The sequence below is a fragment of the Neopelma chrysocephalum genome, unplaced genomic scaffold (genome assembly GCF_003984885.1).
Source record: "Neopelma chrysocephalum unplaced genomic scaffold, ASM398488v2 Primary Assembly neopelma1_42, whole genome shotgun sequence".
Taxonomy (NCBI): Eukaryota; Metazoa; Chordata; class Aves; order Passeriformes; family Pipridae; genus Neopelma; species Neopelma chrysocephalum.
In genome coordinates, this window is record NW_020897700.1 from 16,129,541 (window position 1) to 16,141,933 (window position 12,393).

The following is a 12,393-nucleotide window of genomic DNA, read 5'->3' on the forward strand; positions in this document are numbered from 1 at the left end:
TAGAGATGTATATATATGAAAATAAATGGTGTAACAGAGAGCTAAAAATGTCAAAGTACTACAAGCTTTAATAGAACCTTAAAGAAATAAAAATATCTAAATTGACTGTTGTAAAACCCCTTCAGTGAGCTCATAGCAAAGCATATAAATGTCTAAATAAATTAAATTTGAACTTCAAGGAACTGGGAAGCTAAAGAATAAAGGCATAGTCTATGTACCAGCTCAAGAGACTATTTTATATTGGAGAAATGCTATATATTTTAGTGATTGAAACAAAAAGGATACATAGATTGGTGCTGAAGGCAGAAGAAGCCACAGTTGATAAATGAAAAGGGAGAAATTTTCAGAAAACAGGAAAAATTGCAGTCTCTTTTGATGGCCTTTGGACTGTGCATTGCAATTGCATTGTCGTCAATGGTATCCAAAGTTATCTTTGGAAAGCTAAGCCTTGTCTCTGTTATACCCCACTTGTCCTCGGGGCAAATAAATGAAAAATATGGGGTATTCAGGTGTTGCGGGTCACAGGCACACTACATGAAGATATCTCATTAAATGACACTACAGAACTTGCACTGAGCTTATCTGAAGTGTCATGTGACTGCCTAAGGAGGTCTCATACCACTGTGCAATAGCTCTCGTGAGGGCAAGACTTATGGCTTAGCCATGGAGCTGCTCTTCAGTGCAGCAGCTAAGCAGCTTTTGGAGCAGGACCTTTGTACAGGACTGCACTAGCGGGTGTTACACAGCTATGCCAGACCACATATCTCAGCTGCCACGGGCACCTTTGTGCTGTGCTATGCGGCTTGCTCGTCTCAGTTTCATCGCTGGTGTTCCATATAGCCTAGAAGAAAGAAGTATGGGTGATAGCAAAGTCAGAGGAGGCAGAGATCAAACCTGGATGGCACAGGATGAGACTCAGCTGCCTGAGGTGCTGCATCACAGCCACAGCAGAGTTATATATCTTTCTGTGTTCACTCAGTCACTAAAGGGAGTCAGGAAGCAATGCTGTGCTGTCAAGCATTGTGATTTTTTTCTGCTGTACATTCAAGATCTCAGTTTGATAACATTATATTTTGTCAGTATCCTTTCCAATGTCATCTTCCTTTGAGGTTCTTTGGAAATACTTACAAGAGGTGGATATCTATATTGTGCTTAGTGTTACTTTTAAAATAAAAGAGGGAAACTGGTGCTGTGCCTAGTTTTATGCTTTAATTAGCAAACACAACAAATACTACATTTTTGATTTTTTAAAAATGGTTTGTGAAAAATGGCATATTAGAACTGTGACAGGCATATGATCTGTGTGAATCTTAGCTCACTGAGAGCTGTGTGAGTTGTGGTTATAACTGCATGTACTTCATTGTTTTCATCTCACAAAGAAGCAAACCACAATTTTCTCTATGGAGAATAATTAGTAAACTATTATGGTCTGGTATTGAAATAAATTTTAAGGCTTAATTTGAAACTATTGGAAGACACTCTTAAGAATCCCACTAATCTCAGTTTAGAGTGCTGTATTGATATTCACCCAATCTACTTGCACCTCTCCAGATTTATTATCTATTCAGCAAAACTTTTCTGTTTATTTCACTAACTACAAACATAAAAACTAGGAGTGCATAATCCTTCAGCTTTTATTTTCCCTGCTCAGTTTCTCCAAGTATTTCCTAATTTATTTTTGACAGCATCCAGAGCAACAAGAATAATTGCTTACAATAATTATGCCACCATTATATTGCCTAATGAGATCCTCATTTAAATGAAGCATTATTTTAGCTATTTGAGTCATAGTTTTGTACCTATTCATTCACTTCTAAGGCCTACTTTTGCATTTGTTTTCTGTACATTGTGGTCAAAATTTATCAAAATAATACTATTCAAATGTTTATTCACATAATTATTAGATTTTAGGTTGACATAGTCTTTACTTATGTAAGGGACTAGTTATTTAAGCTGTTACCAGTAACTGCAGCATTAGGCCAGTAGGCCAGTAATTATATATAACTTAAATCCGTTTATCCTGAAAAACCCTGAATAGGCCATCTGTCATGGTTTTCTACTAGCAGAGGTCAGATCTTAAGTCATGATCTTCACAATTTATACCAGAAGGAGGGGACTATGAAAAAGAGTTAATTGCAACAGTATATTTTAGTTTAGTGGTAAACAACTATTAAATGGACTTATTTAATCTTTGTTGAAAAGGAAACAAAATTTTCTGCCTTTAGTAGATCTGTCACAAATTTTCATTAATCATCATTTGGATTTTTTTATCAACTTATTAGATGGTATACCATCTAATGTTAATTCTTGATGACAACATAAGCCTTCTTCAAACTATTTAGCAGAATTTTCTTTATTATAATACATACAACTTAACTTTAATAAATGTTCTAACAAGTACCTTCCAACAGAATATAAAATTTCACCTAACTAAGTTCAAGTCTGTAGTTGTTAAGAAGAAAATAGCTGCACCTTTGTTTCCAGAGGTGACTCTGAATTTTATGTCAACTAGCATTCAAGTCAACTATTTAATGATATTCTTCAGTCACAGGATACCTACAGATTTGTACTGCTGGATATGACCATAATTCTCACTAATCATAGGATGGTTTGGGTTGGAAGGGACCTCTAGTTCCAAACGCCCTGCCATGTGCAGGAACACCTTCCACTAGACTGGATTGGTCAGCACTCCATCCAACCTAACACTGAACACCTCCAGGGATGGGCATCCACACTTTCTCTGGGCAACCTATTCCAGTGCCTCACCACTCTCACGGTAAAGAGTTTCTTCCTAATAGCTGATTTAAACCTATTCTCCTTCAGTTTGAAGCCACTTTCCCTTGTCTCCCCATGTCCTCGTAAAAAGTCCCTCTTCATCTTTCTTGTAGGCTCTCTTCAGGTACTGAAGGGCCGCAATTAGGTCACCCTAATCAGGAGTGCATTTCTTGCAAACACTGTTTATTAAAAATAAGCATAAGCTACGTGCAGCCAGAAACCAATTCAACCAATTATATTTTATAAAATTATCTAATGAAATATGAGGGCAAATGACTAATGGTAATGACAGGTATTGTTACTCACTCTAAAAGAGATTCTGAAAACTATCTGAAATGAGGTAAGAAAAATTTAAGAGAGTGGCAAAGATACAGTAGCAGTGTCATGCAATGAAGTTGTTACAGATTGTGTTATGAAGAGCAGTAATATCTAAATAACAGAATAAGCCTTTCTTTGCGGCAGTGGTGGCCAGTGTCTGGTGTGGGTTCTATATGACTGACCTATCATAGGAGCAGTATCCAAACTGCTCACAAGCATGAGCTTTCTATGTTTAGGGTTGTCAATGGAACATGGTTTCCGACTGCCCAGCTCATTGTGTTTGACAGAAGAACTTCTGTTAAAAATGCTTCTCTGAAAAAGGGGAGATACTTCTGTTGGACCAAACATGCTCTTAGCACACTTTGGTGTGTGTACTTCTGGTATTTCAATGAAATCTGATTTTCTCTTTCCTCTTAAAAACTAATTTAAATTCAATATTAACTATCCACCCTTTGATACAGGGGTGTTTAATGGTTGAATTATGTCTTTCAGACATCTAATTTTTATAGGGTATAAAAAAATAGCTCTTTCTGTCTTTGTCTTCCTATTTTATTTCAATAGTGAGCTCTGCCTGATTCAAAGTGAATTTTGACTTACACCATAAACATAACCTTCTTCTTCTGTAAATAAACCACATAAGAATGAGGAAATAGGCTTTTTTGTGAAATAGGCTTTTAATTTTACATAAGCAGAACAAAGTCCATTAAAGAGTTACTGTAGCTTCTTAAGTACATTTGTATAACTGCATGCATAACTTCATGAGTTAGTTAATACTTTAGCTTATTGTGAATTTTTTGCATGTTAACATTTTCTGCTATTTCTGTGTCTTCCTTGGAGGGTTTTCATCTGCCAAGGGCTGAGTATGGTTTATCAGGTGCATCTACCAGTCATGTCTTATTGTTGATTGAAGCTTTGATTTGAGCTGCTTGGCAATCATGTGTGGTTAAATATATGCAAACTCACAAAGCAAAAACATGTACTTTGTTCTTGTTGTCACCTCTGTGTTTGTTTCAAGGCTTTTCTCCTTTCTACTTGGAGTCTGATGCATCTGGAATTTACATGGAGAGGTCCTGAGGGAAGGTTTAGGCACCCTTTCATCACTCACCTGTATCAGGAATGTGCCAGGAGCACATACTTTTGCCTTGCTTTTTGAAGGTCTGAGGGCAATTCAATGGAGGCATTTAACCTTGAATAAGAAAATCATTTCCTAGAAGAGTACCTGTGAAATTAACAGCAAGAAGCTTTTAGAAAACAAAGTCATATTTGAGGATGGTATAGATGTTGCTTATGAAAATAGTTAAAAAAGAAAAAGTAGAATTAAGCTCTGCATAGGCAAATACAGATTTGTGAGTATCTACATGTATAAAGATTTTTTTTTTAACATTAAATCAGTAGCCATAAATATACAATTTTCAACATTTTCTTCTGGAAGTCTTCATCAATGCAAAATGATAGATTTAAAATGCTAAAAGTTTACCATGGGTAAAAAACCCCTATTGTGGTTTCTCTGAAGAGGCTTCAGTGATTTAAAATTGCTTTCTGCTTTACAGAAGAGATACTCTTCCTTGTGGGAAAAGAAAACAAAGTGTGACTATGAGGACAAACATACCCAAATTTTTTAAATCTTTAATAACCCAAAAGACTATTTTCTTTGAAATCTTTTAAAGATTTCTTGTTGTGTTTCAGGTATAGTAGCTCTGAAGTGGTTAGACAAAGCAATGTTAGCTGAAATAATTTTTGTACCAGTCACTTTAAATTGATTTATTTTCAATTATTGAATTCTATTAAATAATGAGTAAAATTTAGATTCTTAGTTGTGACAAAAAAGAATCAAAGTCTTGAAGGGCTAAGGACAACCTAAAATATGTATTAGCAGTGTAGCAGAAAAGAACAAAACTACAAAGGCTGTCTTTAGTTGGGAATAATGATATGGTTAATTGTGGTACAGCACATTATAGCCTCATTATAGTTTCTGAAAATTGATTAGACAATATAGGTAATAATTTAAGAAGATGCCATAGTTAACAGTTTACAGGCTTAAATATGCAATTGAAGCAAGTTCTAGAAAACTTGGTTATAATAAAATATCTAATGCTCTAGAGAAGGTTGCTGATACTGTGATGATGTTTTTAAGGAACTCCAAGGCTAGGTTAAATGACAACTTTGTTCTGTCTTTGCAGCTACAGAAAGGCATTTAGTTGTGCATAATTGGGTTTACTCTTTGAGTAGTACCCTAGGAGTACTTCTGAAAACCATCACTAATAAACAGGACAACATGCTTGAATTCAGAGTCTTACATACACTTAATGCAGAGGTGTTTGATTGTGTGTATCCAGTAGCTATACAAGAAAACTGGTACCGTTATAGCCTTGGATGGTATCAATGACTCATGCCAACTGAGTAATTTGTGGGCATGTGTGCTTGTTTTCTGTTGGTCTCTGCGTTGTTTATAATGAGGCTAGAACTTTAGGTATTTTATTTGGTATCAGGTAATTTAGCTGATTGCTACAGGTATGGGTTAGGAAGATAAGGTTTTAGTAGCTTGGTGGCCTTTCAAGCTATTTTAATTCAATGCTGGACTCACAAACTTATTCCTCTGTTTAGAGGGGCAGATAGTACTCAACACTTCTGATGAAAAAAAAAAATTTTACAGTTATCAGATTTGTATGTGGAAAACAAATTTTCCTCCCGACTTGAACCACTGCTGAACCACCACAGTGCTGAATTATACAGGACTTTTACAGCTGTTGTCACAATCATATATATTCTAATATGATTTTTTTTAATATTGACTGGCTGGTTGAGAAAAGCCGATGACTCACCTGTGCCACAAAAAGAGCAGAAGCAATCAGAGATTTCTGTTGCATTCAGCCCAACATTCTTTACTAACCCACTTTTTATTTAGCACTGATATTGTGCAAGATGAACTTGAATCCATAATTGTGTGTGTCCCTTTGCTTGACTAAATTATAGGTAAAAGTTTTCTCCTCTGAAAAAATATGAATGAAGTAATTATTTTATTTTTTAACAAATCTATAAGGGATGCATTAAGATTGTTTTCAGGCAATTTATTTGTGATGGTGGTTCTTCAGGTGTATGAGCAAGTGCAAAGTCCTCCTTTCAGTTACGATCTGTGCTGTGGTAGTCATCATTTTGATTGCTCGGGCCAAAAAAAGAATTGCTGATGTTCCAAAGGGTTCTGCACACCAAGAGGAACAGAATAGGACTGTAACTATAATTGGATGATTCCTTGTCTTCACAACTACAGGCAGTGTAGAAAGGATTGACTGATCACTTACTGAGGGGTGATGGTTGTGTCACTTTTTGAAATGGTCTTGCAAATCTTTGGGAGGCTGTTGCTTGAGGTAGATGGCACACACTGGTCTTGGGCACCCACTCCACTACATTTGTGGCTCAAGCAGACTGTGGAGCTCTAAACAAACATGGTTTTTAAAGGCTTTGAGGGTCCAGACTTCTTGCCAGCTGACATTACAGAGGATCTGCTGAAGATTGCTAAAATTATGTATACCTGTCTCAACTGTGTAGAAACTCATAACTTAATGACTTCAAATAGTTACCTTTGTCGTATTGAACTACAGCTGTTGCCTGGGGTTTATGGTTCTTCATCAGTCTAAGTAGTATCCACTGTGCAGTCATTTTGCAGAATATTCCCTAGACTAAATTATTATTTCACTTCATCTGTGATCAAACTCAAACTATGTAGTTTGCTTTACATGTTGTATGCTTTTATGTTATGTGAAGAGTTGTATTCTCAGGTTGAATTGGCTTATATCCATCCCAGGTGTGAGTTCTCCATGACTCTAGCAATTGTGGAGTATGCATTACTTCTCTACACTAAATACATTGCTGGAAGAATTCACTGTGCACTTAAAAATGCAACAATATAGGTTCATTTCTGCTAAAAATTTACTTGAAAATTTGATAGACAATCAGAAACAAAGAAAGTAGCCTCATACGTAAAGCTATATTAAAATATAAGCCTATAATAATAAGATATTAATTCATCAGAACTAATAGAATATTAGAAAAGGTCTTCAGTGAAGACCTGAAACTTTACCTCTTAATCAGTGATCAAGAGTGTGATGGTTCAAAAAGAAGCTTCAGCTAACTACTCATGTGAGCTGCTGCTCTTCAGTAGGTGTAACAGACTTTCAAACTCACCTTAGAGCTCTGGGACCTTGGGAAGCATAAGTTTTATTCATATAGTGTCTTTTAAATCACTTAAGTTTACTAGGTTACTTTTACTCTCTTTGCAAAAGCATGTTTATTGCATTCTAGGGAAGGATGTGTATGAGTGACCATTTAAGGGTTGGGGTTTGGGGATTTTTTTTAGTAGTAGAAAGCTTGTCCAAACTTGGTATAATGGTCAGGAAGTTTACAATCTGAACATTGTTCTGTAAAGAAGTATTTTTAAAATAAAGATTAAAAAAAGTGAAGACTTCCTTAGAAGTCATAGGCTTTTGGTTGTTTATCCCCAGGTTCCTGTTCTTTCTTCAGGAAAGTACCAAAGCAGTAAATAGGGCTCCGAGGTAGTGAGATGCACCAGTTGAATGTGTAGCCACCTTATTCATAGTGTGCATTCAGAGGAACGGTGAAGTCTGTGATCTTTTCAGAAATAAAAAGCCAAAAACTTATACATACATTTCTCTGGGCTGTAATCTTTATTTAGTATTCTTCTGGAGGAGACTTAAATTATTAAGTTTAATCCAAATATGCATTTTGTGGTTTTGTTCTGGTTTTAATTTTTTTAAGGATTTTTTTCCTCAACCCAACATTATTAGAAGTCAGACTCCACTGTTTTTCAGTCTTGCTTAGTTAGTAAAAAGTATTTGAGCACATGACACAGAAATTATCTAGGATTTGCCATAGAAGCTCAAAAAACCCTGAAAATTCTGATTGGTTGTCCCATATTAAGTGCTTATCTTTCCAAGTTGCAGAGGAGGACACGTGCATACGATTCTCCTGATACTTTTTCTCCAGTTTCAGCTGCATGTACTTCATGATATGTTGGATATACAATGAGAAATAGTTAAAACATGGATTTATTTTTTGTATCTGGGTACAGGTTACTTAAATGCACAAACTGGTACTTTCTTTACTCTCAAAAACATCGAGTTTGGTATGTAACATTCTAGTTGCATTTATAGAACTAAGGAAAATAAACAGTCTTGTAGGGCTTGCAAGATGATGGATGCTCTAATCCAGTGGAAATTTTAACTGCTGCTAAGTTGGTGACAATGAGTTTAGTTGGTGCTTTAGCCGGATTTTTCATTGTGAAACCTTTGCTGCATCGTGTTTGTGCTCTGGAGGACTGAGTTCTTTTAAGTCGACACTGAAATATTTTATAATGGAAAAATGGCTTTGACTCTGCAGTCAACAGGCTGTGTGGCAGTCTTCATGTTACTATCACTTTCCTAGCATGATTTTTTATCTCATGTTAAGATTTCAGGAGACTGAAAAATTATGAGTTCATCTGTAGACTCGCTCACCTAACCACCTCCAGTACAATGAAGCAAAGGCTAATTTCCAGTTATTCCTAACAGTTCCATGAGGTTCTGTGGGGAATACAGCCTGGTGCATTTCATAATTCAAAAAGTATATATTAATGGTCACGTGTGGAAATGGTAGAACTGTAGTTATTCAAGAGGGGGCTGTAGTTTGTCAGACTCAAGCATATTTTGTGTACTGCATGGAGATGTATTGCAGAAAAAACAAACCTACTTTACACGTGCCTAATATTCAGTGACATTACATAGATGCTACTGTGCCATGTAAGGTCTTTAGCATTATTGTATGTATGTTCCAGTTGTATTCAGCCTAATGCTAACTCTATTTGGAATACTAGGCACTCAATCTGGTAGGTTAATCTTTTTGTTTATTATGTCTTATGATGGTACAGAGTAACAAGTTTTAAATTAAAAGCATTATAAACAACCAGATTAGAAATTGCTTCAGATGTTGTGGAGAATAAAATAGCCCAAAGTTATTCTTTGTAATTAATTAGCAAAGTTTTGCACTGAACACCTCCATTACCAATTTCAAGTGGGAAAAAACAGATTGTGAACTTTTAAACATGTTTATGAAGGCTTCTTACACTTAAACCCACACTTTAGTAGTGTTGCATTTCCCGAATGTGTTAGTGTTATTTAAAAGGTATTTTTTTATTGTTACAAACTAAAAAATAAGTTTGCATGCAATTTACAGTTGGCACATAGCATTTATTGCTGTTGTGTGTACATTACTTTTTGCTATTTACAATGCATCCTAATGTAACACTTCAAGATGAGCCAGGTATTCTGGTGTGTCTGGGCATAAATACACGTTTGTATGTTCTTACACTGTTGAGTTACGCTTAATATTTGCTACTCCTTTAGGCCTGTTTCTAGTTATTTCAGGAAATGTGGGGTTTTGTGTCCAAATGCTATATGTTTTTCAGGATGGTGCTAGTCTCACAGTTATTTTGTAATAAAATCCCTTTAAAATAACACTTTTTAAATTAAGGTGACAACTTGAGAAAGATTTAACAGGCAAAGAAGACACTGCATTTGCTGACACTGAAATAGTATTAATGCATGTAAAGTGTGCTGCAAGTGCATAGCTCTTTTCTAACCTGCAGGGTATCACTCTTCAGGTGTTATTTTAAAAATATGTTTATTAGCTTGTTCAGATATAACTTAAAAAGTTGGTTTTAAAGGCATGCATCCAGAGACATGCACACAATGATTTCAAAGTGTCAATGTTTCAGGGAATCTAAATTATTTTCAGAATTTCAGAAATTGAGAAGGGATAAGTGGAAGGAGAAAATGTTGGGCTGGTGCCAAGCGATAGCTCGTAACCCTCACAGACTTCCAAACAGCACAAGAACACCCGAGGTCTCAGGTGATGCTTCACATAACTCTTCTTTGGTGAGTGAAAAGTTGCATTTCATGATGGTGGCATGCTCAGATGAACTTCAGAGGTGTTACATTTATTTTATTTTAAAAGTTTTACTGTTTGCCATTGCTTGCATTGCCTCAGTGTGTGAAACCCTTTGATATTATAGGTATTTACTCTTTCCATTTGCTTTTTTTTCAGCTTTTTTGTTATGCATGGTCCATTCTGACTTGCATGCCTTCTATAAATCAATATTGGTGTTTCGTGAATGGTAAAGTCTTTAAGCAGGAGATGACCTAATATGGATTACTTACATTCTTTGTGATTTTAATCAGTGCTATGGCATTTGGTCCCTGATGAATACAGATGGACAATATCTAAAGGTACCTCATTTGCTCTTTGTTCCTGGCTGTAACAGGAACAAAGTATAGTATGTCTAAACTTGTGTTAGACGGGTGGATTTTAAAATTGTTTTCATATCTTAAACATGGTGTTGCAAGAGATGGTTGAGATAGCATGCAGAGCTAGTGATAGTAGATGTTCAGGCAATGTAAAGTTGACAGTTTACATAGTGCAGTTAATGTGAATCATATGAAATTCAATAAAGTTACTCTTTGATAAGAATTTTAACCCTGCAGTTTTTGCTCATTGAAATAAAACCACTTGCATCAGTAGACCTCCCCAGGTGAGTAAGAACTGATACTTGTATGTAAAGGCTTCAAACTGCCCTGCATCTAAGAGAAAAAAATTGTCTACTTGGTTTAATTCAACTGACTTTTTCATACTACAGCAAGACTGATTATTTGAAACATATTCAGTTAAATATACCTGCTCCAATTTGATTAAGAAGTGTAAAATAGGCACTATATTTTTCTATCCTAAGAAGCATGAGTGATCAGGAAGTACTACCCTCCAATTGTTGAAACATGGCCAGGATGACATCTAAGCTGAAAGGTAAATAATTATTCCTAACCACTGATGAAATGTGCTATTCCAAAGAGTTATAAATAAAGAGACTGTTGTCTGCCTGAAAGTTGTTGAAGTTTTGCTGAAAAAAAGCCCATACTTAATGTGGCAAAATTATTGCGTTCAATGGTGAATTATATAGAATGTAAGTTTCTGCTACAGAAGAGAACACACACAAAAAGGCAGCATTAAAAGTGGAAGATTTTATAGTTTACTGTATATCCTAGATTGTTAGTATAACTCACTTTCATCTAGAATACTTTAAGAGAAAGGTTCACCTGAAAGACAACGCAGTCATTGGTCACAGCCAGCATGGCCTTCATGAGGGAAAAGTCCTGCTTATCCAACCTGATTCCCTTTTATGAGAAGGTAACTCACCTAGCTGATCAAGGGAAGCCAGTTGCTGTAATCTTTTTGCATTTCAGTAAAGCTTTTGATACTGTCTCTCACGGGATCCTTCTGGACAAACTGTCCAGCACACAGCTGGATAAACACATCATGTGGTGCATGAGCAACTGGCTCATGGGTCAAGCACAGAGAGTAATAGTGAATGGGGGAACATCAGACTGGTGACCTGTCTCTAGAGGGGTTCCACAGGGCTCCATCTTGGGCCCTGTCCTCTTGAACATCTTCATAAATGACACAGGACTGGAAGGGATAGTTTGCAGATGATACAAAACTGGGAGCTGTTGACTCCCTCGAAGACAGGGAGGCCCTGCAGAGAGATCTCAACAAGTCAGAGGACTGGGCAATCACCAACCATAATAAGAGGAAGTGCCAAATTCCGCACTTGGGATGGGGCAGACCTGGATGTACCTACAGACTGGAAAATAAGATGTTGGAAAGCAGTGCTATGGACCTGTGGGTCCTGGTCAATGGCAAGTTGAATATGAGTCAGCAATGCCCTGGCAGCCAGGAGGGCCAACTGTGTCCTAGGGAGCATCAGGCAAAGCATCACCAGCCGGTTGAGGGACGGGATTGTCCCACGCTGCTCTGCACTGGGGTGGCCTCACCTTGAATATTGTGTGCAGTTTTGGGCACCACAATATAAGAAAGATATTCAGCTCTTAGAAAGTGTCCAAAGGAGGGCAACAAAGATGGTGAAGGGCCTTGAGGGGAAGCCATATGCGGAGCCTTCTTCTTGAGGGGAAGAAGAGGGCAGGCACTGATCTCTTCTCTATGGTGACCAGTGACAGGACCCAAGGAAACGGCCTGAAGTTGTGTCAGTGGAGGTTCAGGTTGCATATTAGAAAGAGGTTCTTCACCCAGAGGGTGATTGGGCACTGGCACAGGCTCCCCAGGGAAGTGGTCACAGCACCGAGCCTGACAGAGTTCAAGAAGTGTTTGGACAACGCTCTCAGGCACATGGTTTGACTCTTGGGGATGATCCTGTGCTGGGCTAAGAGTTGGACTTGATGATTCTTGTGGATCCCTTCCAAC

General features: G+C 37.0%; 1 protein-coding gene across 9 annotated transcripts in view; it reads left to right on the forward strand.

The window, feature by feature from the left end:
- MARCH1 (membrane associated ring-CH-type finger 1) overlaps positions 1 to 12,393 on the forward strand; it is a 229,943-nt gene that overhangs the window by 128,079 nt on the left and 89,471 nt on the right. For 4 of the 9 annotated variants that reach the window (XM_027676782.1, XM_027676790.1, XM_027676783.1 and 1 more), the window contains one exon: positions 9,880 to 10,019. The exons of 4 other annotated variants lie outside the window; for them this stretch is intronic. In XM_027676782.1, the coding sequence (XP_027532583.1) occupies positions 9,918 to 10,019 (102 nt within the window). In that variant the 5' untranslated portion in view covers positions 9,880 to 9,917. Of the gene's footprint in view, positions 1 to 6,818; positions 6,830 to 9,879; positions 10,020 to 12,393 lie in introns of those variants that run through there. One more of the 9 variants, XM_027676785.1, reaches the window with a different exon arrangement.